General features: G+C 40.4%; 1 protein-coding gene across 2 annotated transcripts in view; it reads right to left on the reverse strand.

Moving 5' to 3' along the window:
• Positions 1-24,028, reverse strand: part of ST8SIA4 (ST8 alpha-N-acetyl-neuraminide alpha-2,8-sialyltransferase 4) — a 75,081-nt gene that overhangs the window by 36,707 nt on the left and 14,346 nt on the right. For both annotated transcript variants that reach the window (XM_038402244.2, XM_043514307.1), the window contains exon 3: positions 21,779-22,036. In XM_038402244.2, coding sequence (XP_038258172.1) covers positions 21,779-22,036 — 258 coding nt within the window. The remainder of the gene's footprint in view (positions 1-21,778; positions 22,037-24,028) is intronic.

Below are 24,028 nucleotides of genomic sequence, written 5' to 3' on the forward strand. Positions count from 1 at the left end.
CTGAAGTCAATGGACTTAAGCACATACTTAAAAAAAGCACAGGTTTAATGCATACAGGAACTCCTCACTTAAAGTTGCCCAGGTTAAGGATGTTTCCTTGTTACGTTGCTAATCAATTAGGGAACATGCTCATTTAAAATTGTGCAATGCTCCTGTCATAAATATAAAGGGAAGGGTAAACACCTTTAAAATCTGGCCAAAGGAAAAACCCTTTCAGCTGTAAAGGGTTAAGAAGCTAGGATAACCTCGCTGGCAGCTGACCAAAATGACCAATGAGGAGACAAGATACCTTCAAAGCGGGAGGGGGGAAGAAACAAAGGTTCTCTCTGTCTGTGTGATGTTTTTGCCAGTAACAGAACAGGAATGGAGTCTTAGAATTTAGTAAGTAATCTAGCTAGATATGCGTTAGATTCTGTTTTGTTTAAATGGCTGATCAAATAAGCTGTGCTGAATGGAATGTATATTCCGGTTTTTTGTGTCTTTTTGGAACTTAAGGTTTTGCCAAGAGGGATTCTCTATGTTTTGAATCTGATTACCCTGTAAGGTATTTACCATCCTGATTTTACAGAGGTGATTCTTTTACTTTTTCTTCAGTTAAAATTCTTCTAAGAACCTGATTGTTTTTTCATTGTTCTTAAGATCCAAGGATTTGAGTCTGTGCTCACCTATGCAAATTGGGGAGGATTTTTATCAAGCCTTCCCCAGAAAAGGGGGTGTAGGGTTTGGGAGGATTTTGGGGTGGGAAAGAAGTTTCCAAGCAGGTTCTTTCCCTGTTAAATATTTATTAGACGCTTGGTGGTGGCAGCAATAAAGTCTAAGGGCAAAAGATAAAACAGTTTGTACCTTGGGGAAGTTTTAACCTAAGCTGGTAAAAATAAGCTTAGGGGGTTTTCATGCAGGTCCCCACATCTGTACCCTAGAGTTCAGAGTAGGGAAGGAACCTTGACAGCTCCCTTCTAATGTCATTTGGCAGCTGCCTGCTTTGTCTACTGCTTGCAGGAAGAGCAGCCCATTGCAGCTAGCTGGTGGGTGGTTGGAACCAGGGTGGACCAGCAGCCTCCCCCCGCAACAGCTCCCCACTCCCCTAAGTTCCCTGTGCAGCAGCTGCTCAGCAGGCTATCAATTGTCAGGAGTTCAGCTGTCCCTCCCCCACACTGCCATGTGCGGCTCCTGCCCTCTGCCTTGGAGCTGCTCCCTGAGATTCCTGCTTGCTGTGGGGGGGGAGGGGAAGAAGAGGGGGGCTAATGTCAGGATGTACTCCTTCCCCCCTGCTCCTGCACCCTGCTTAACCCATCTTCCATAGAGTGGGGGGGGGGATGGGGCAGAGGGAGCTGCTGCCTTAGGCAACAGCTGAGGTCTGGTCTCAGCTTGCTGATCTAATTAACAAGGCAGTGTACTTCTGACCCCACTCTTCATACTTAAAGGGGAAATGCGCATCTCTGTCTCTCAAACACACATAGGGTGTGTTCCTCTGCCTGCCCTCCCTCCTTTCCTGCTGCCTTGTAGAGTGAGAGAGTTAACCTTTGAAGGTTCAGTCAATTGCTAGTTCATCATTTAGCTGTAAGGCATTCCCTGGGAAATATCCCACCCTCTGACTCCTCCACCTCAACCAAGCTTCACAATCATCATCACTGTGTACCAGTATTAAATTGTTTGTTTAAAACTTATACTGTGTGTGTACATATATAAAATATAGTCTTTTGTCTGGTAAAAAAAATTTCCCTGGAACCTAACCCCCTCATTTACATTAAGTCTTATGAGGACATTGGATTTGTTTAACATCATTTCACTGAAGTTGCATTTTTGAGGAACATAACTACAACGTTATGGGAGGAGTTCCTGTACTAGAATACAAATACATGGAAGAATATACTTTATTACTTTCCTGAATTGGGACCTCAGATGAATGACATGGGAAAAAGGAATGGTATCTGAATTAAAATGTCGTATTTTAATCACATACTCAATTTTTAACCATATTTCAAACTACCACAGCTTTTTGCCCAACTAATTCATTTCTATCATGCTGTCAGTTCAATTCACTAAAAAGGTATGCATCTTACTCTACTTATGCATTACACCCAACCCCATTGCAGGGTATTGCTGTGATACACCAGACTCCTATATAGGTCTGGGAGCATGTTCTTTGTAACATGAGCTCAGAGACCAGCACTGAAAGTGCTCCAAGCACTAGAATCAATAGGTTTTAGCCCTCAGTGAGTCCTTATTAACACTCATGGATTCTGAGGAAGTAACTGAAGATTACTTTACTAGGGCTGCCAGAAATAAAGGGAGAAGAATAATCTAGGCACAATTACTTTATATGGTTACCACAAAAAAAAAAAAGTTAACCCAACCATTCCTAACCCAGTCCTTGGGGCAGTCTGAGAGAGGGGTATAAAAAGAGTAACCATGTCTTGTTGGGACCTCTCCAAATCACAATCCTCCCAACCATATGTAACGTAGTCCCATGTCAAATACTTTCAGGCCATCATCCTGTATTTTGCTACTGCTGCTTATGTGGCTCCTGACAGCCACAGGCAAGTTGTTGCTTCCTTGCCCAGCTCTCACGCTGCCTGCTACCCAGCCTTTACCTCAAAGCCCTCAACTGCTGACTCTGGCCTACTGCTCCTGCTCACACACAGGCACAGCCTCTGCTGCCCTCCTGAGCCTGTTCCCCTCTGCTTTCAGAATAGGGTGACCAGATAGCAAGCGTGAAAAATCAGGTCAGGGGGTGGAGCGTAAGGTGCCTATATAAGACAAAGCCATGATTATCAGGACTGTTCCTATAAAATCAGGACATTTGGTCACCCTACCTCAGGAACTCTCTTCCTTTTCTGCACTGGTGGTATTATAGAACCATAGAAATGTAGGGCTGGATAGGACCTCCAGGGGTCATTTTGTGCTCTCCCACACTGAGGCAAGATTAAATTTACCTAGACCATCCCTGACAGATGTTTGTATGGAGCTTTCTACTGGCCGGTGTTGAACTGCATAACACAATGTGTTCCATTCGCTAGATCCTTTCACTCCAGCTCAGCCAGGGAAGAAGGTAGATACCCAGTAATAAACCGCCTGATTCAGGACAATATTTTCCAGTACTGGACATTAAATGACAAGCTTCAAATTAAAGTTTAATTTCTCCTATTAATAAAAGGCTATTGCAGAAGTGTCCCTGCTACCACTCAACCAGATTGAACAAGGTAGAATAAATACTACAGTGGTGTTTACTGGGCTATTTCCTGCCTACCCCAATATTGTTTTCTTCCTACTGCACTACTGTTTTAAAATCCCACTCTCAAATACAATTCTCTCCCAGATCTGAGCAACTCCCTTTAAGCTTCACAAGCACATGACCATCTTAAAAACAATATCACCACTACTTAAGTCAACTTGCAAGAAAGCAAGCCTAACTCATCAATACCAAGCAGGACAGATTTGAATATAAGAAATCCCTCAAGTCACATACTGAAGTTGGGAACATGAAAACAAAACAGAAATATCAGTTATATCCTACACTGAAGACAGACTTCAGGAAGCAGGTGAGTGACTCTACATATGAGCATTGACAAAACGTCATCACATCCTGCGGAAATTTGCAAGGCTACAGCAGTCTTCACAAATTCCTTACTGCTGCTTATTTTTAAAGGGGCTGCAATGTAAACAGGGATTGCCCTGGTAACAAGAATGTTACAAAAAAAGGTTGTTTTATTTAGCTCTTGTTTTTTATCCATTAAATTTCACATTGGGAAATGATTCTGGTCTTTGAGATTGAAAGAACAAATATTTTTATATGGATTAAACAGCTTAGTGGCTTTAGCTCCTTGTTTTCCCCTTGCACTGACTAGAGAATTCAACTATATTCATTCATTTTATTCCCCAATTCTTAGAAAGATTCATCTTGGTCTGAAAGTGCAGAAAGTTTAACTAGTATCCACTCTATTGAATACCAGGCAGCAAACCTGGATTCCACAGCTCACTACTCTATCTACTGGATGAATTAAGACAATATCCAAAATCCTAACTCAGTTTGTTCACCATCCCATAAAAACGATATTCAGGAAATTATTGGCCAATAAAATCTAACCTCAACATTATATTAAAAAAACCTATGAGAATAATAAGGATTCAAGAACCTAGTAAGGAGGATAAGTAAGCAGCAAGAAGATAGTTAAGGTAAGCTCAAGTTCAGGTCAAACATATATATATAGATGCACACAAACATAGTGAACATGATATATGAAGATATTAAAAAACAGTTCCATATAGAGTCTCAATTAGAAAGCAAAAATGTGGTTTGGATAAAAATACTCACGTAATAATAAGCAAAAAGTATAAGGATAGATTCAGACCCCCAGCTGGAGGAGAGTAATTATTACTGTTACATGTTGCCATTATCTTGAAGCATTCAACAAGGATCAGTGTTGTATCCATTATTACTTAGTATCTTCATAAGTGACCTAGAGCAGTGGTTCTCAACCAGGGGTACGTGTATCCCTGGGAGTATGCAGAGGTCTTCCGGGAGTACATCAACTCATCTAGCTATTTGCCTAGTTTTAGAACAGGCTACATAAAAAGCATTAGCAAAGTCGGTACAAACTAAAATTTCATACGGACAATGACTTGTTTATTCTGCTCTATATCCTATATCATTGTTTCTCAATCTGGGTGTGGCAACCCTCGGGGGAAGGGGGATGTCACAGGATGAGTTTAGGGGGGTGTCACAAGTGCAGGACTGCCATTAGGTGGTGGCAAGCAAGTGCCCCTTGAAGTTAAGATATATGCTGAAACCCAAGCTTCACCACCTGTGGCTCAAGCCAAAGCCCGGGCTCCACCACTCAGGGCTGAAATCAGACTCCTGAAAGGGGTACAGTAGTCTGGAAAGGTTGAGAACCACTGACTTAGAGGAAGGAGTAGAGAGTACAGTGATCAGATTTGCTGATAAAATGATAGATGGACTAGCACAATGAACAAGTAAATTCAGTAACCTGTAAAAAAAAAAAATTAGAGTGACAGACAGAAATTAAGATAACAAGATTTAATAGATAAATTATGAGTTGGTTCACTAGGGGAGAAAAAATATTCTAAAGTATAAAATGTCTGTTTCCTTGACAGGAAACAATACTCCATTGGGGGTGACATGAAAGAATAAATTGAACATGAGCATGCAATGTGATGCTGTCACCACAAAAGGAAACAAAGTACCGAAATACACTGCATGTCATTTGAGAATCCATAAAATTAACCACATCCTGAGATGTGCAGAGTACAGGTTACGTGCATGCATACAAAGTGATTAAACCCTCAATCCTCCTGCAGTACTGTCCAGGAACAGCTCCCTATACCATATCAGAGCAGCCTGAGGACTACTCTTAGTAACCTTAAGCTCTAGTGGCCAAAGGAGTTAAAAATGTTGCCAAAGATTAGCATTGCACATACTTCTTTTCCTTTGGCCATGCCCCCGTCACCTACATCGTGAAAGGATCTACATTCTTATACAGAAATGTTCCATGCCAGGCTCATTATGCTGGTTTTATGGCCCAATTAAGCCTGTCGCACAGTGAAGTTGCAGAACTGAATAACCTTATAAAGAAGGTATTGCAATCACATTCATGGAAGCCACAGCCAAACACAGATTTTATTATTCTACAGTGATGCAATGGAATGGGCTAGACGACCCAATGTACATATCCAACTCCAGTATTTATGGGCCAAATCCTGCATTCCTTGCTCAGACAAATTCCAATGTAAAGCAACAGATAAAATCTGAGTAAGGACCTCAGGATTTGACCGTATACATTTTAAGTGTGTTGATCCACTGCCTAATCTGTGTTCTTTGTAGAATACAGGCTTGTTGGTTGAAATAGAAGTGTTTGGCAACAGTTGCTGGCATCAAGCAGAACCTGCACAGAGCACTGCTGTGAAAGTGTTTCCTCTTTTAGCAAACCATTCCTTGTGGATCAAAGGGAATATGCCCACCATATGGTATTAACTAGAGGGATACTCTGGAAGCCAAAATATTAAGATTAACCTGATGTTGGAAAATTGATATGTATTCATGTCACCTAAACTCTACAGATGGGCCTAAACTGGTACCAAGAACCCCGAAAGCCTTCCCCGTCAGCCTGCAAACTTTGGTAATACAGATACAAGTCCTGATCTCTGAAATGGACCAAAACTGGAACGCTGAATTCAGATGCCCCTGAACTTTTAGAATGTATCTAAATCTGGAACTGAACTTCAAGGCTCAAGTACACTGCAACAAAACAAAAAACCAAAGCAAGGATATCACAGAACGTACCAGAGAGAGTAATGCCTGCTCATCTGTCTATTTACAGAAAGCATATCACTATGATGTCTGCATACTTAACAGAAAACAATTTCACTGCCTTCCATTTGGACTACATGTAGTATGAAGCAAAAAGGAGAAAATATAAGAATGGCCATACTGGATCAGACCAATGGTTATCTAGCCCAGTGTTTCCCAAACGTGGGAAGCCGTTTGTTCAGGGAAAGCCCCTGGCAGGCCGGGCCGGTTTGTTTACTTGCCGCGTCTGCGGGTTCGGCCGATCGCGGCTCCAATTGGCCGCGGTTCGCCACTGCAGGCCAATGGGGGATGCGGGAAGCGGCGCGGGCAGAGGGACGTACCAGCTGCCACTTCCCACAGCCCCCATTGACCTGTAGCCAATGTCTGATCATTCTGTTCTTTTCTACATTTTCAGTCACCCAATTTGCTTGCCACTGAAGTTAGGCTTACTGGCCAGCAATTGCCAGGATGGCCTTTGGAGCTTTTTTAAAAAAACTGGTGCCACATTGGCTATCCTCCAGTCATCTGGTACAGATGCTGATTTAAACCACACTTAGTAGTTCTGCAATTTCATATCTGAGTTCCTGCAGAACATGTGGGTGAATACCATCTGGTCCTGGTGATTTATTAATATTTAATTTATCAATTTGTTCCAAAACCTCCTCCACTGACACCTCAATCTAGGACAGTTCCTCAGATCTGACACCTAAAAAGAATGGGTCAGGTGTGGGAACATCCCTCACATTCTCTGCAGTGAAGACTGATGCAAAGAATTAATTTAGCTTCTCCGGAATGGCCTTACCTTCCTTGACAGCTCCTTTAGCATCTCAATCCTCCAGTGGCCCCACTGATCGTTTGGCAGGCTTCCTGTTTCTGATATCACTTTTTAAAAATGGCAGGGTTTTTTTTTTGTTAGTTGCTCTTCAAAATTTGTTTTTGGCTGCTTAATGATACTTTTCACTTGACTTGCCAGAGTTCATGCTCCTTTCTGTTTTCATCAATAGGATTTAATATCTAGTTTTTACAGAATACCTTTTTGCCTCTAACTCAGTGTTCCCCAAACTGCACAGAGGAACATTTGTGGGGGGACATTCAGAGGAACATTTGGGAGGCTGGAATGGAGTGCCACCCAGCTCCACTGTGCCCCCATGTAGCAGCTCTACTCCACCCCCTGCTCCGTCCCCAGCTCCAGCTCCACCGCCCACCCAGCTCTGCCTGCAGCCTAAGCTCCTCTGCTGAGCCAACTGTGCGGTAATGGAAGGGGGTGCACACAGATTCTATTACTGTGGAAAGAAGCACCACTGCTCTAAGTGCTACTTTTACTTTGTTGTTTAGCCATGATGGCACTTTTTGGTCCTCCGTTTTTTGTTTGTTTTTTTTAATTTGGACTATACAGTGAATTTGAGCCTCTATTTTGGTGTTTTTAAGTTTCCATGCCGCTTGCAGGCATTTACCTTTTGAGACTGTACCTTTTAATTTCCATTTAACTAGCTTCCTCATTTTTTTATAATTTTCCTTTCTGAAGTTAAATGCCTCTATGGTGGGTTTCTTTGATGTTTTCCCCCTCCCAAGGATATTAAATTTAATTATATTATGGTTGCTATTACTGAATGATTCATCTATTTTCACCTCTTGGACCAGAGCCTGTGAATCTCCCCTTGTGCGTTCCAGCACTAGCTGGTCCAAGAAGCAGTCATTATGGTGTCTAGAAACTTTATCTCCACATCCCATCCTGAGGTGACATGTACACAGTCAATATAGAGATAATAATAGTGGGGGATTGTAACTGGAGGTTTTTTCCCCCATCTTATAGCCACTCTAATCTCCCTGGGCATTTCCCAATCGCCACCACCATCCTGGTCAGGTGGTTGGTAGTATGATCTACTGCTATATTCTTATTATTCAAGCATAAAATGTCTATCTATATAGATTGTGGTACAATTTGATTCATTTAAGGTTTTTACTATATTTGACTCTGCTTTTTTTCCACATATAGTGCCACTCCCCCACCAGCATAACCTACTCTGTCATTACTATGTATTTTGTACCCTGGTATTACTATGTCTGATTGATCATCATCATTCCACCAAGTTTCTGTAATGCCAGTTTCATCATCATCATCATCATCTTACTTCTAGCTTTTGTACGCAAGCACTTATAAAATGTGTCACTTTTAGCTGTCTGCCATTATGTGATGTAACTGAATGGGACTCTTCCATTTGACTGTCTTCAGTTCCTACCTGGATTTTATCAACATCCATCCTCACCTCTTTACGAGGATACAGAGACTCCCCTTTAATAAATCCTCCCCTAAGGGCCATCTCTATCCAAATGGTGTGCTCTCCACACCCGTTGGATTTCCCCCAGCCCTTAATTTAAAAATAAATTTGTATTTCTTCCTAGAAGAACAGAAGAGGTCTGGCAATAGCAGTGATTTGAAAAGCCTATGGTTTGGAGCCCTCAGGCATGTAGGATGGTCTAGGAGCCAGCGTGATTTGTGCCATACACTCATGCACAGGCTGCTCCAATTTAAGCTCCCAACAGCTACCTCTAGGCTACTCCACAGTCTGGACAGCCCAGAATCTCTGAAAGCGATGGTCTCACTTCCTACACAGTCCCACTTAAGACTTTCTCCCATCTACTGGATATGCACAGTAGCCACTATAGAACTTCTTATCTTAGTCATATGATGTGCCTGTGCTGGGGGAGTTTTCCCAAGGCCCTTTGTGGCAGCACAATGCCAGCTCCTATCTGCCACTGATGTACAGGGGCCAGATCTGCCCCTTAAGGTCTATCATGTTGATATTATTTGTCAATTATTCCCTACAGTAAGACTTGTTGCAAGAATTCAGAGTTCAAGACAAGACAGATTTCATTAAAAAAAAAAAAAAAAAAAGTGTTGCCTTCTTTAAAGTCGGCTGCCAACAAGTTTCCGCATTTCTAGTGCCCTTATTTTTAAGTTGTTTACAAAACAGGAATTTAAACTTATGACCACCAAGTTCCTTGTTCCTGAAATTACAGTGACTGTGATATGGGTTCTTCTCATTTGAGACCACACAGTGAAGTGACACGGAAGGTTTAAATGGTATTAAATACTTAGAAAAAGTGATGACACATTATTTACTTATTTGGCAGCAGACCTTGCTGCACTGCTACCCATGAGTTACCGAGTAGTTACTGTTGTTTCCAGTAGAGTTCTTCTGACATGGTTATAAAGAAATAAATTCATATCACTGAAATGTTGCTGCATAGTATATGCAAAAAACTAAGTAAGTGAAATATCAAGAATGAGATCTCAATCACGGAAAACCAGAAAAGTTGTAGTTTCCACCCTGTCTTTAACTCCAACTTCTTGCGTATATGTAGCTTTACTTACTCTATATAAGAGGATTAATCTAGAGGGCAGATCTCACAACACTAACTTTTTTATACTGTTTTAATATAGGTAATTTTAGAGCCATTATGTAACTCAGTGAGGAAGAGAGGTTAAATATTATGATTATTTACACTTCTAGGAGGGTAAAGTGGAACTTCCTTTTCCAGTCATGCAGAAAAAGGATCTTTGTGGTTGTGAATAGTAAGAAGTAGCACTTTGGATATTCAAAAGGAATAGTTTTTATGCTAGTGGAGCTGCACTAACTGAAGAGTTGTTTTTTTTTTAAAACCACAAAACCCACCAAAAGAAGGGGGCTAGAGGGAAGCAGACTTATTACAGAACTAGCAACATTTGGTTCAGATTACAGTTTGATAGTATATTTTTTGTTTAGGAGAGTTTTATAGAGTAATGGAATTATGGCAATTTTTAAAAGATAAATTTAGAGTTTTGTAACTTCTGAAGGAAAAAAATATTAATGGATGTCTGCATTAGAATACGTCTTTGCTAGCAACTCACTTAAGTGCCTTAACCACTAATGGAAATTTTACCTACTCTTAGGTGTCTCTCCCAGGAAAACCATTTAAAAAAAAGTCAGACTGCATCTTGTATGTTCTAGAACTAGCTGTTCCACAAAGCAGTCATTGCTGATGTCAAGAAACTTTATCTAAATCCTATCTGCTGTATGCAGTATTATAGCCATGTTGGTCCCAGGACATTAGGGAGACAAGGTGGGGGTGAGGTAATATCTTTTATTGGACCAGCTTCTGATGGTAAGAGAGACAAGCCTCTCTCTCACCAACAGAAGTTGATCCAGTAAAAGACATTACCTCATGCACCTTGTCTCTCTAAATATCCTGTTGTGACATTTGACTAGCCTTCATGTGTGCAGCTGAAATCACCCATCGTTATTGTTTTAGATTCCGATTTCCATCAAATTGCACATTCAGGCAGAGATTTATGAAACTGGGTGTCTTGAATTAGGCTTCTAAATCCTGAGATCCCTTAACAACTGTCCTGATTTTCAAAACTGCTGAGCACCTGACTTCATCAACTGAAGTCAATGGCAATGGTAGGTGCTCACTGAACTGATGATTCCCACGGGTAATGAAAAAAGTTTCTAAAGCTGGTTCTACATTACCTACTCTGGGGCCTATGGCACAATGGGTATGCCAAGATATGGAAAAGATCTAGCTAGAGAAATCCTGGACTGAGCAGAAACTCAAATGGAAACATTCTGGCTGCAACAAAGAAAGAATAATTTCGGAGCTGCTCTAACTCATAGAAGCTGCTTCCAGCCGTCCCGAAGACTGGAAACAGTGGTAGTAAGTCACTTCTGCCCTCCCCACTTCTCAGAGGCACCAAATAAAGAACAGCAACAGCTGAAGATAGGAGCTATTTTTATGCAACTGTTTTGTCTGACAAATGTAATTGGGAACACAATAGAAAAAAGATTAATCAGCTGGCAAAGTAGTAATTATCATGTATGGAAGAGAAGCAAGAGAAGGATGGAGAATCTAGGATGGAGAAAGTGTCAGAACCTGAAAAGCTGTCTTTGAAGTACCATCTATATTTATGATATCCTATTTTAAAAAATAATAAATAAAAGATATGACATAAGGTGAGATAGTGTTATCCGAAGACAAAAAAAGGGTAAAGTGTCACCCAAAATCTTGTGCTACTAACTAGTCTACAGCCAAATTTTTGCTAAGACACAGGAGGGAGAAAACTAGAAGAGAAAGCTGGGGCCTATGCATAGGTAAACACTCAGTGAAGTGAGCAATATTACTCTAGGCGCTACTCTTCTCACTCACTGCTAACATACTGTAATTAAAACTATTTTACCACACAACAGAACAATTTGCAGAAAGAGGACAGACAATGGGCTCAAGTATTTGTAGAACATGGAGGAAGAGAGTTTTAAAGGTTCGATTGAAATTGTCTATCACACAGTCACATGATACCTTAAAGTGCAGTTCTGCTCTGAAGACTGAGTTTGTAAAATTGGCCGCTTCTCTCACCAGATGTGCTGCTGCCTGTGTGCTTTCATTGTAACTGCTTACTTTACTTTCGCAATGAAAAGAAAGTTTCTACTGCTTCCTTACCTCTTATTCCTACAAAGCCAGGACAGTTAAGAGTAATAGAGCTAGATTCTATTTCTTCTGGCGAATAAACATAAGTTGTTTATCGAGTTCCAATTACCTAAACCTGTGCAAACCTCACTAAAGGCAAGGGGAATACACAAGTTTCACTAAGGGCATGTCTACACTGTAAACTTAAGTCGACCTATGTCAGGTCAACTTACAGCCACCACAGTAATTATTGTGGTAGTTCATGACCACACTGCCCTTCTTTTGGTGGCGGTGTGTCCCCTCACCAGAAGTGCTTCCACCAACTTCAGAGGGGCAGTGTTGAGGGCTGAGAGCTTAGCCCTCTTAGCTCCGCACACAGCTCCCCGCCAGTAGCCCAGTTCCCTGCCTGGAACAGGGTAACCACACCAAACTTCTTGGCTCCCCGTTCACTACTGGGAATGGGGCAGCTGACCAGTTTCTGGGCACAGAGCTCCCTGCCAGGTGCAGCTGTGCTCCCAGCAGGGAGCCAAGAGTCTGGGAGGGCAGCCAGGTTCCCCGCCAGGAGATCCGCACCCAGAGTCTGGTCAGCTGCCATGCTCCCAGTGGGGAGTAGGGTGACCAGATGTCACGATTTTATAGGGACGGTCATGATATTCAGAGCCCTCTCTTATACAAGCGCCTATTAACCACCACCACCCAACTTGTTCAGATAGAAAGTGGGAAAAATTGGGTCACGCTAGTAGGGAACCAGGAGCCCAGGGAGGTGGGGGCAGCCAGGCTCCCAGCTGGGAGATTCACACTGGGAGTCTGGTCAACTGCCATGTGCCCAGTGGGGAGCAAATCAGAGCGGGAAACCAGAAGCCTGGGGGCAGCCCGGCTGGGAGCAAGGAGTTGGGATCTGGGGCACAGCAGGTTCCCCAGAGGGAGTGGATAGCCCGGCAGCAGCTTGAGTTGGGGGCCTGGGTGGCAGCCCAGCTTGTAGCGGAGACTGAGCAACAGCCTGACTGGGGAGCCAAAAATTGACAAGAATGACAGCCAATAGATGAAAGTAATGCTGTATCTACAGGACACTGCATCACCCTAACTTCATCCCCATAATTCCTATGCCTCTCATGGAGTTACTACGTCAGTGTAGCAGGGCACTTATAATGGCAGGAGCAAGGCTGTAGTATGTACACTGACATAATTAGGTCAACATAAACTGCCTTAAAATCAACCTAATGCTGTAGTGTAGACCAGGCCTAAGGGAATAATTTAAAGACAATGAACACTGGAAAACAGAGTCTAATTTGACTGGCAAAATCTTTCTTACTGACAATGCTGATGTGCAACCAGGGTGGATAAAAATCAATGATTTTAAAAAAAACCCAACAACTGGGGAACCTACTGGATTACAGAAGCAGCAATTGTTGCATGAAGATTGCAGAATTTGTTTGGGGAGATTTACAGAGAAATTGGATTTCTCATTTTTATTTGGCTTCCTGGGCGGCTTTTGTGTTGAATTTTAGTCTTTGTAGAGTACTATGGTTAAAAGGGTTTTGTATTAGATGATATATGGGAAATATAACCTGTTTTATGAGAGATGTAAGTGGTTTAACCATTAAGAGTAGATTACTCTAACTTTTAGGTATCACTCCCAGTGAAGCTACACAAACAAAAAAATACAAGAAGCAAGACAAACATCTGCTGGTTAGTAAATACAATAATATATTAGGATGAGGTATGAATATGTGCAGTAGGTAACTTTATTAAGGTATCCCTCTTCCCTAAATTTGAAGAATTTGTCTGAAAACTGAGAAAGATTCCATCCACCATTCTGGAGGTATACAACTGCTGTACAGGAGCCACACACAATTCCCCTGGTATAGGCACAATGTAGGGCAGGTATATACTGCTCCCCCCACCCCCACCCCCCCATTAGCCCTGGCATAGAGGGCATAGAATCATAGAATCATAGAATATCAGGGTTGGAAGGGACCCCAGAAGGTCATCTAGTCCAACCCCCTGCTCAAAGCAGGACCAAGTCCCAGTTAAATCATCCCAGCTAGGGCTTTGTCAAGCCTGACCTTAAAAACCTCTAAGGAAGGAGATTCTACCACCTCCCTAGGTAACGCATTCCAGTGTTTCACCACCCTCTTAGTGAAAAAGTTTTTCCTAATATCCAATCTAAACCTCCCCCATTGCAACTTGAGACCATTACTCCTCGTTCTGTCATCTGCTACCATTGAGAACAGTCTAGAGCCATCCTCTTTGAAACCCCCTTTCAGGTAGTTGAAAGCAGCTATCAAATCCCCCCTCATTCTTCTCTTCTGCAGACTAAACAATCCCAGCTCCCTCAGCCTCTCCTCATAAGTCATGTGCTCTAGACCCCTAATCATTTTCGTTGCCCTTCGTTGTACTCTTTCCAATTTATCCACATCCTTCCTGTAGTGTGGGGCCCAAAACTGGACACAGTACTCCAGATGAGGCCTCACCAGTGTCGAATAGAGGGGAACGATCACGTCCCTCGATCTGCTGCATGCTGAGGACATGGCTAGAGACAAATCAGGAATGTGCCCATACTGGCACAGCAGCCCAAGATGGATTGCCATTACTTTGAGCAGCTAGAGACTGCTTTAAATTTACACCAGGGGCCATTTCACTTCTCCAATACACAGCAGGAAATTAAACCATACAAATGTGGAAATGGTATGTTTGGGGATTGTCATACACGTTAATCATATTCAGACAAGTTCAATAAGACATTCAAAGGACACGTTAAAAAGATAGTCAGATTCCTTCCCCCAGGATGGGAAGGACTCAAACCCCTGCTCCCATCCCCCCACCACATACACCCCCACACCACCCTCATTCATAACCATAGATTTTAAAAAAATTATTAAAAAGTTAATGTTGCCAAAAGGCTGAAAGTGACTCCCCATTCCCTCCTTTCTTCCTCCCTCCCTTTTCTCAACTGGCAGAAATGTGAATGACTCACTCATTTCAAATCACTAATATGCAGGGATCCTTTTAACGACAAATTAATGTTTTGATATTTCCCCAAGTTTGCACACTTCATATTGCAACCTGAAAAGCACTAAAGACATGGCCCATTGCTTCTTGTAGTTCACATCTTTGTTTTTTAAATCGATTGACACATTCAAACACGTTATATTGAAATTGACTGAGATCATCAACTCATCTCATAGAAAACCAGCACAGTTGTCAGCTGGTCAAAATTTGGGCCCTGATCCTACAAGCTGATCTGTACAGACCTTTAAGTCAATGGGCTCAGGGCTGTCCACTCAGATCAACTTACAACAGTGGGACTTTAGCCATGATCTACTTGGATCCGACTCACAATGGCAACCTACAGGTTTAAAGGCTTCATATCCCAGAATCTCCTAAACCACATATTGATTTATGTTAGTAAAAGTAACTTATTTGTATATATTTTAGGGTTTTATTAATGTTTAGCATGGGAATGTGCACTTTTTCATCCAGTGAGCTACACAGCTGTAGTAATATGAGACCACTCATCTCCTGCCAAAATCATCTAGAGCTGCCCCAATAGTCCTGCTCCAGGAACACAGAAGACATGTGTTCCTGAGACAGAACTATTTTGCTGAAGTAGCAGCAGCTTTGTGAAGCCAGGAGAGAAGCACTACACTACAATTTGTTGGGATTTTATTTTACAGAGGGAAGAAAAAGGAAATCACTTCCTGAACCCCCAGCTGCCTGGATGTAGTTTGAGCAGTGCTGTCACAGTACTCTCTCTGGGAAAGGCATGGGTCTGGTCTGCAGATGGGGATGGTATACGAGTGAGGGGAAGGAAGGCAACATTGGTGGGACTAGCTGGCCTATGAAAGAAGCTCATCAACATGCTTTGAGATAAAAAAGTTTCACCTTCCCTGCCATCGGTGGGGGGGGGGGGGGGGGGGGAAGAGAACACCACATCACTAAAAAACAAAAACATGAGCAAAAAGGACTTTTCCAAGTACACAGACAAGATGGTAGCCCTTACTTCTAGGCTTCACTGGAGACCTTCCAGGGAGCCATGATTAACAGTATTCTACTCAAAATGCTGGATTTCTGTCCAGAAATCATCATGAACCAACATAAAAACAAAAGAATCTGCTGTGGGTCATTTGGGGGAATCTGAAATTAAATTACAGCAAATGAGGCTCAATTGGTGACACCTCACTACTTCAATGAGGCTATTTGCAAAAGTGTGACTGTGCAGAAAGTGGACAAGATTAAGAATTCATTACTTCCATATCCTGGGCAAACTGGAAGGGGATCTGATTATGTTCTAAAATAAATGGCTGACAGAACCTAAAGAAATTTTTTGAAATGAGTACAATGTGTTCCCTCCCACCAAAACTCTTCGGAATTAGCTCCATTCAGACCTGGACAGGAACTTTGTAAATCTCTCAGTTTAGGAAATGATTCTCAAAAAAGTAGGGACTCATTCTGGCGTTTTATTCAAGATATATCTAGTCTATAGACTAGAATACTTTAAATAGGTACAAAAGTTTGTATGTCCATACATCTCCAGAAGACAGAGACACAGAGAGAGGGTTTTTGACCATACACGTAGAGTGATCCTACAAACCCTTACTCACATGAAAGACACTTGCCCGAAGGTCTATTGTCTGTCTCTGCAAGAGATGGATCATTTTCCCATATAAAGCCAATGGAACTACTTGTGTAAGTAAGGACTGCATCATATATACATAATACAGTATTCTGGTACAATGTAACTTAAGATGCAACCAGAACCCCAAACTGATTAAATGTTTACTATGTGGACAGTTTTGAAGAGCTGTGAGGGAGTCAAGGTCATGAGATAGAATGAAATAAAAATCCTTTTCTCTGCTCAGCCTACGTCTCCATGGAAAGTTTACTATCAAAATTAATATTTAGTAGGTTTATGCACAACAGTTTGCTTAATATAAATGTCGTAGTTGCCATTATCTCAGATGACACTTCACAACTTACTCCCCTCACCAAACAAGACGGGAGCAGGCAAGTTACAATTTCCTCACAGAGCTGCTCTTAAAAGCAGAGGAGTAGGTGTTGCCCCTTAATCAAGGATAAATGCTTCATTTAGCCCATACCAATATATATAGGTCTGGATTCTTTGTGGAGTATGGTGCTACTCAGTGTCAGTAAGGCAGGCAGAATCTGTCCTTACTTTGCACTGTCACAATAAACTATCTGCAGCTACACTGCAAAGGTTTCCTGAGTGAATATCAGAATCCTTAAGTCCTAGGAAAAAACAAAGCTGTTTTTCTTAAATCCTCAGCGTTCTTAAAAGTAAACTGAATTTGTGTGTGCAGTCATGAAATCATGAGCTATTATAGGAAAAATCAGAATCCTGAACTCATTTCTTGGCAGGTACACAAGTGGCTCTTCTTTTTGATACCTGGAAACATTACAATTATCTTACAATATGTCTAAAAATATAAAATTGTATATTTTTAAACAAAGATCTTAAAACCACCATATTGACAAAAAAACTGCCACTTGCTTGCCCTACTAAGGTTAGCTCTATACTCTTTAGTGGGTGTAACATCACTAGCAGAGTTCATGCTTGAAAAACTCTGACAGTGAGAGCTGGTACTCCATGACTGAGACACCTTAAACAGAAAAATGGTTAAGGTTAAAATCATTTGTGTCCTGAATGGCCTATTTCCACCCTTGTTATTTGGTGGCATTCAGCACACGTAGTCCTATGGCTATTGTCTATTTGGTTTTCTAAATACTTGCAACTTATCTCTAAAGAAAAAGCACAATCATACAATGCAGATAAAGGAAAGGAAAGACAAAGGAAAGGAGTCCTTAGACCTGCAGAGATCTACTGAATCTTACTGTAAGTGTATTTTTTTTCCTAAGAGCAACAGCAGTAGAAATGTTGTTAAACATCCTCAGTGGAGGAACAAGCCTGACCTGTTTTAATCTTAGAAAGGAACACCATCTTATATCTCTCTGATTCAACACCTGAGAACTACAGAACAGCAGGAAGTTGAGCCAGGCCATTTCTCAGCAGCCTGCAAGTAATCAGTGTATTTTATTTTTTTACAGCACTGATTCCTTTCATGGAGTGACAGGTGTTCTTGGAGTTAAGGAACCTTTTCATGGTATCATACAGAAATGCTACATGCTGTGATTTATCACATCAGTACTGTGGATGCTGGGATCAGTGCTCATTTACTTGGATACACTTAGCTTTAAAAGGTGACGAGGAAAGAATCTGAAGAGAAAACAATTTGCAATCAGTACCATTTTAAGGGTCAGACCTTTTGATGCATAAGCTGTTGTAGCTTTACTGAACTTGACAGAACTAAGCCACCTTTACTCCAGCAGAAGATCTGGCCCTGACAAGTTACTCCTGATTTACCTGGTGCGTGAAGAGAATCAAGTCTCGGTGTGTGTGTGTGTGTGTGTGTGTGTGTGTGTATATATAGAGAGAGTTATGCTTTATCTCAAAAATAGCTGCTTAAGATGTGCCCTAAATATGGTAGAAACAGATAGTTACACTGACAAAACATACAACTGCATTTGCAAATGCAGTTGTGTGTTTTACATATATATTTTAGCACTCTGTAAAGAGGAGTGATATTGCATTCATGCAACTGTAATTTACTAGCACAATTACCTGTTTGTTCCCATGTACGTATACACTGTCTCTCTCTGTTAGGTACCTATTTTTAAAATCTGGCTTAATAAACATTCTAAAACACAACCTAGTTATTTTCTCCTTTAGCTAGCTGCATGCTCCAAGAGACTATGATAGGTCTGACATCATCAGCATACAGCGCACTGTGATGTCTCACAGAAAGGGGGCCAGTTATTAATGACCTTGGATGACTACCTTAGAGATAAGACACTATAAAATTTAAATAAGCTACATAGTGAATGCTTCCTTCTACCCTTGATAATGCTTTTAGGGTGTCCAAGTCATTTCATTGGTTATTAATATTTTCAGGTTACCTTAATGTAGTATCCAATTCCATCATACTGTAATGCAAGATTGCTGGATTTACTGTAACAGTTCAAATACTGTAGACTGTCTCAAGTACCTTCCTTATCTTCAGACTCTGGTCTCATTTTCCCTATCACTGCCACCATCAAATTAACAAGACCACTGATATTAGGGATAGTGGTGATCAAGATACTCCTGTTCTAATAATCACATACATACTTTTTGTTATGTATTTCCTTTCATGAACCTCTTAAGAGGAAAAAACACAGTATTACCAAAATTAACAGAACATTATTTAGTTTTACCAAACCCAATATAAGTATATCTCTAAAATTGTTTCCTCATACTACACAAAACATTAAGAGTCTACAGAAGCTTTCTTCATTAGTTTGTATGGTCAATTGTGAGCCCAATATAGCCTATACAACTGCTTTTTCAGAAAAGCAAAGAAGCATGGTGAATAAGATGTGTACATTTTATTTTCAGAGACATCAACCAAAAGCAAAAGAATCAGCAAAGTCAGTTCATGGAGTTCATGCCTGAGCCCTTGCAGCAATACAATTATCCAGCGTGAAGGAAGCATAGAGTGCTGTTTACTTTTATTAGGTTCCTTTCTCTCCTCCTTCTAGCAAAAAGATATATTCATTCTTCTCCCATAATTCCTAAAGAACTTCCTTACTACATACTTTGCATTCAGAGACCTTTCACTGCTTAGTTTAGCCATACATGTTCTGTGCACTTCTGAAGAGTTTTAAAGTCTGACCAGTGAATAAGATCTCTGTACCATACATACTCCAAAGTCACACACCCACTTCCTTGCCTCTTGTTCATATGAAGGATTCACTCTTGGCTAATCTGACCATATTCTGGAATACTAGGAATATTGATTATTATGGCTAGTCCCTCTGATGTGATGGGACTGCATTGAAGTGATACATGTGCCTCCAATCTAAATTGCAGATTTGGCTTCCCAATGTTCATATTGAGCTTTATCATTTTCCTTTTATTCACAGGCTAATTTCTGTAGATTAAACCTTTGCAAAGTACTTTATCTTTATTCCATAGAGCTCACATTCTTTGTTAGTTCAAAATTCATATTAGAGCTCATTCTCTGGTTTCACTACTAGTCTTGGGGATAGGCACAGGAGGTCTTAGTGATGAGTTATTTGACTTCAACAGGAATTAAGCACACAATTACAGTTAAATATATGCTCAGGTACTTTACTGAATCCAGGCCTTTTTGAGGGACAATCATGAGTTTGCTTTCACATAGAAGAACTTCCTGCAGAAAGTCTGGTATCTGCATCATTATGCAGCTTGTCAAGTCAAACACATTAATCCTGCAAGAGGGCATAACATCAACAAAGAAGCTACAGGCTAAGTGCAGTTAGGCAATGGACTGTTTATAATGAACTCTTTTGGCTATAAGCAGGAGTTCCAACTTGGCAGAATCAAAGCGTTCTCAGTACAAGTCGAACATGCATGGAAAAGGAAAGGGCAGTCTCTGGCCAGTTACTGAAATAACTCCAAAATAAAATATAGCTCCTATATCTGTATGTGCAGTGTTTGAGTCACGTGTTGTAGGACAGAACTGAGTGTGAAGACAGACATTATAATATAGCTTCCAACTCTTGATAATTTTCTTGTCTCTGTCCTCCCAGCTTTCTGCAGTGTCACTGTCCAAAACAAAAAAGTCAGGCCCTTCAGTTAGCAAAGTGCAGGAGTATCTGAGGTCTTTGGCAACCCTAAATGACATGCAGCATTTTTCCATAATAGAATCCAAAGGATTTGTATCCATTTTTATTAGCATCTTTGGAAAAGTGCTCTTTCTGCAGATTAATACAAGTGATCATAAAATGGGATATCTAACTGTGATGAAGAACGATGATATGTATTTTACATTGTCCAATATACTAATTAGGTTTTCTTAAGTCTTTTTAAAAAACTTGCTGTGTTTTCCTATTCAAGCCTAAAATCATGCCTTTGAAGAAAATACTACTCAATAATTCCTGCAATTGTCACTACTAGGAAAAGGGTGATGTATTTCTTTAGCTTGCATTTCAAAGCTGCCTAAGGGAGGTAAATGTCCAAACTTCACTGAAAGCTTTTGAAACTCCCAGGCTTATGAAAAGAAAAGAACTATAATTTTTCCTTTCACAGACCCCGTCCTTTTCAAGTTTCTTTGACCACCAGCTTTGTACAAGATAGAAAAGGAAAAACAAGAACAGGAGCAGTAATGTGAGCTAACGCTACTTATATAATAATTCTTTATCACCATCATTTCACCCTCCTTGTTCCATACCAATGGAGACTTTGCCTAAAAAGCACAGACCATCTTTTTTGTTTAAATTTATCTATGCATGTTCATATAATGACAGCTTGTCAAATGGAGCCAGTACCTGCTCCTAATTTGCCACTGATCTGTGAAGTCCTAAGACAAAATTTTGTGGCGGTTGAGCATGTTTGAGTGTCTACACTCAAAAAACTAAACTTTTGTACATGCTGTAGGGATATATTTTCAGTGCAATGTTCACTGAGTGCAGTGAGTGAGATGTGTGGCTTTCAGTTACCTTACCAGAAAGCATCTGACTAAATTCCAATGCATCACAATGAAATTTTGCCCTCCACCCCCACTGCATATAAAGTAATTCAGTAGTTTACTGCTAGACCACATCTACTGGCCAAGAGACAGGAAAAGATTTTGGAAAAAGAACAAATTTTCCATTTATAGGACCAACTCTTCTATCAGAGTAATGATTTTATCTGGAATAAAACAAATGAACAAAACACAAGCAATGAGTAATATGAATCTGTCTTCTACCTCCTAATGTGCACACCTCTCATTTTCGATATAGAAGTAATCTTGTTTTTTCCATACCAAAAATGTATTTAAATGTAGGCATCACAGTGAAAATATCACTTCAGATAAATTACTCAGTAGTTCCAAATAAACCCTGAAATTGATCTCTCTGGTTAAAGCATTTCTGCCATTCCCTCCCTCCCCCCCCCGAAAGTGACAGATAGAAGGCTATAATCTCCAGCTGCATATGAAAGCTCACCTTATTACAAAGTCATGGCTGTCAATTTCCTTTCCACATTCACTATCCAGGAGGATGCCAGAATTGCCCACAACTGCACATGTTTTAAACCGGCGGTTCTTCATTGGTGAAACTTCAGGAAGGAGGCTATGCAAATCCTGAGAAATGTTCAGGGTGCGACGTCTGTCTAGCACATAGTGAATTACATCTCCTGGCTTGAAGCTGCTTTTGACCACGGAGACATCTCTTTCAGCATCCAAAAACCGAAGAATATTCTTCCTATTTTGAAAGAAAGAGGCAGACAGTATTCATTCCTCACAATCAGCTCATCTTTTAGTAATATGGTATAAAACGTATAACAAAGAGTGTGAAGTTTCAGTTTTTCATTCCCATAATATTAGACTATGGCCATTTTCAGGTGCTATAAAGTTATGTTAGGGCTCAATTAGAAACCCTTATGGTCTTGATTAAAAAATGTAATGTGACAAGCAATTACTCAAAGACAGAGTCTAAATCACTAGATGTTAAAGAATTAAGTGACTATGGATTCAAGTTTTAAAAGTTGGACAGTGCATATACGCAATAACTGGTTTTGAGTAGTTTTCTAAAATACTATCTGGCATGCGGGTTAATGCACAGATTACAAAATAAACTGCATCATCCTATTTTATTAGCAACCGGTAAGTTAAAAGATATTTACAAAGGATTTCAAAGTAGCCTCGTGTGTCAAAAATCAAGAAATGAACTAGCATGGCTCTCACAGCCTTGGTCAAGTTGTCAGAGCTGGCAGCAAAATAAAACTTGTTTTAACCTGTAAACTGAGCATCTCTGTCATGGATATCAGCAGGAGAGAAGTCTGGATTCCCCAAAATGTTTTTTTTTGTTTTGTTGTTTTTTTTTTTTGTTTTGGTTTTTTTTACACAGATCCATTATCACGTTGGAACTGCACTTTTAAAAGATTTGCAGAGTTCCTCTCATCACCATGCCCTTCAGTTTTAAGCACCAAGTTGGTATTATTATTCAGTGTGCTTGCATATATATAACTCTTTAGAATTTAGCACTTGTCTACACAGAAAAATTGCAGTTTTGTAACTTAAAACAGTTTAAGTTCAATTTAAACCTCGTCTGCACAAACTTGCAGTGGTTTAATTAAACAAAACCTAATGTAGACACTTATTTTGGTTTAATATTGGCTTATTTTGGTTTTATCTTAAGTCAGTTATGAACGGGTTTAAGATGAACCAAAATAAGTTAAGAATACCTTTTTGTGTGGACACTCAAAGATTTAAATCTGGTTCATGTCTGTTTACCTTGCACCTCTGCAAGCCAAACAGCCAGGTTTAAACCAGTCCAAGAGTCTCTGCAGCCAAAGTTTCACCATTTTAGCTACATCAGTTTTAAAATCAACAGTGCAACTGTATATGTAGACTGGGCCTTAGTAAACAATTTCCTTGATAATGCACGAGTTGGAAAAGAATCTGGTCCACTCTGTCATAGAGCCCAATTATACAAATACCACCAGCTACAAATCCCGAATCAGCAAAGCATTTAAGCACATGTTTAAGTCCATATCTATTCTGCTATGTATTTATGTTTGTTAATGGGACTACAGTACATGTCTAAAGTTAAGCAGGTGCTCAGTAGGATAGAATGCAGAAGTGGGGTTAGAACAATACTGAGAGGTCCTGACCTGGCAAAGACATTAGCCTAACTCTTGCTAAAGCTTATTGGAGAACACTCATTATGTATATGCCATCTGGAAGGCCGAAGAGGGCTCTTAATTTTAAAACTGGTTATGGAAGAAGATTTAGTTAAAGCAGATTTGTTATCAATTAACAAATTTCCCTAAAAAGGTATTCTACCTCAGCATTGGCTCTGCAATTCTAACAGGAGGGAAAAAAAAAAAAAAACCCTGTAAAAGACATTTTTGTCATTCAAGTCAGCAGATAAGATTCTGAATGCACAACAAGCATTTTGTTGAGTGTAAAAATAGCATTTTCTTATAGTCACTTTAAGGACTCTGTATTGCTAATCCTTAGAACAGAATCAATACTTACCAGGAAAACCACCCTGCTGTTTTAACTGCTGTATAAGCTATTTAGAAGTACCTACTGGGAAATGAAAGGGGGGAAATATTCTCCAGAGGTGAAGGGACAAAAACACATCATCATCATCATCATGTAGGCCAGTCAGCTATCCTGTGTCACTGCCTCAAGATACAAGAAAACGTCTAATAATGAAACTGGTAACAAAACATTTGCTACACTGAAT

This window comes from Dermochelys coriacea, chromosome 5 (genome assembly GCF_009764565.3).
Source record: "Dermochelys coriacea isolate rDerCor1 chromosome 5, rDerCor1.pri.v4, whole genome shotgun sequence".
NCBI lineage: Eukaryota > Metazoa > Chordata > Testudines > Dermochelyidae > Dermochelys > Dermochelys coriacea.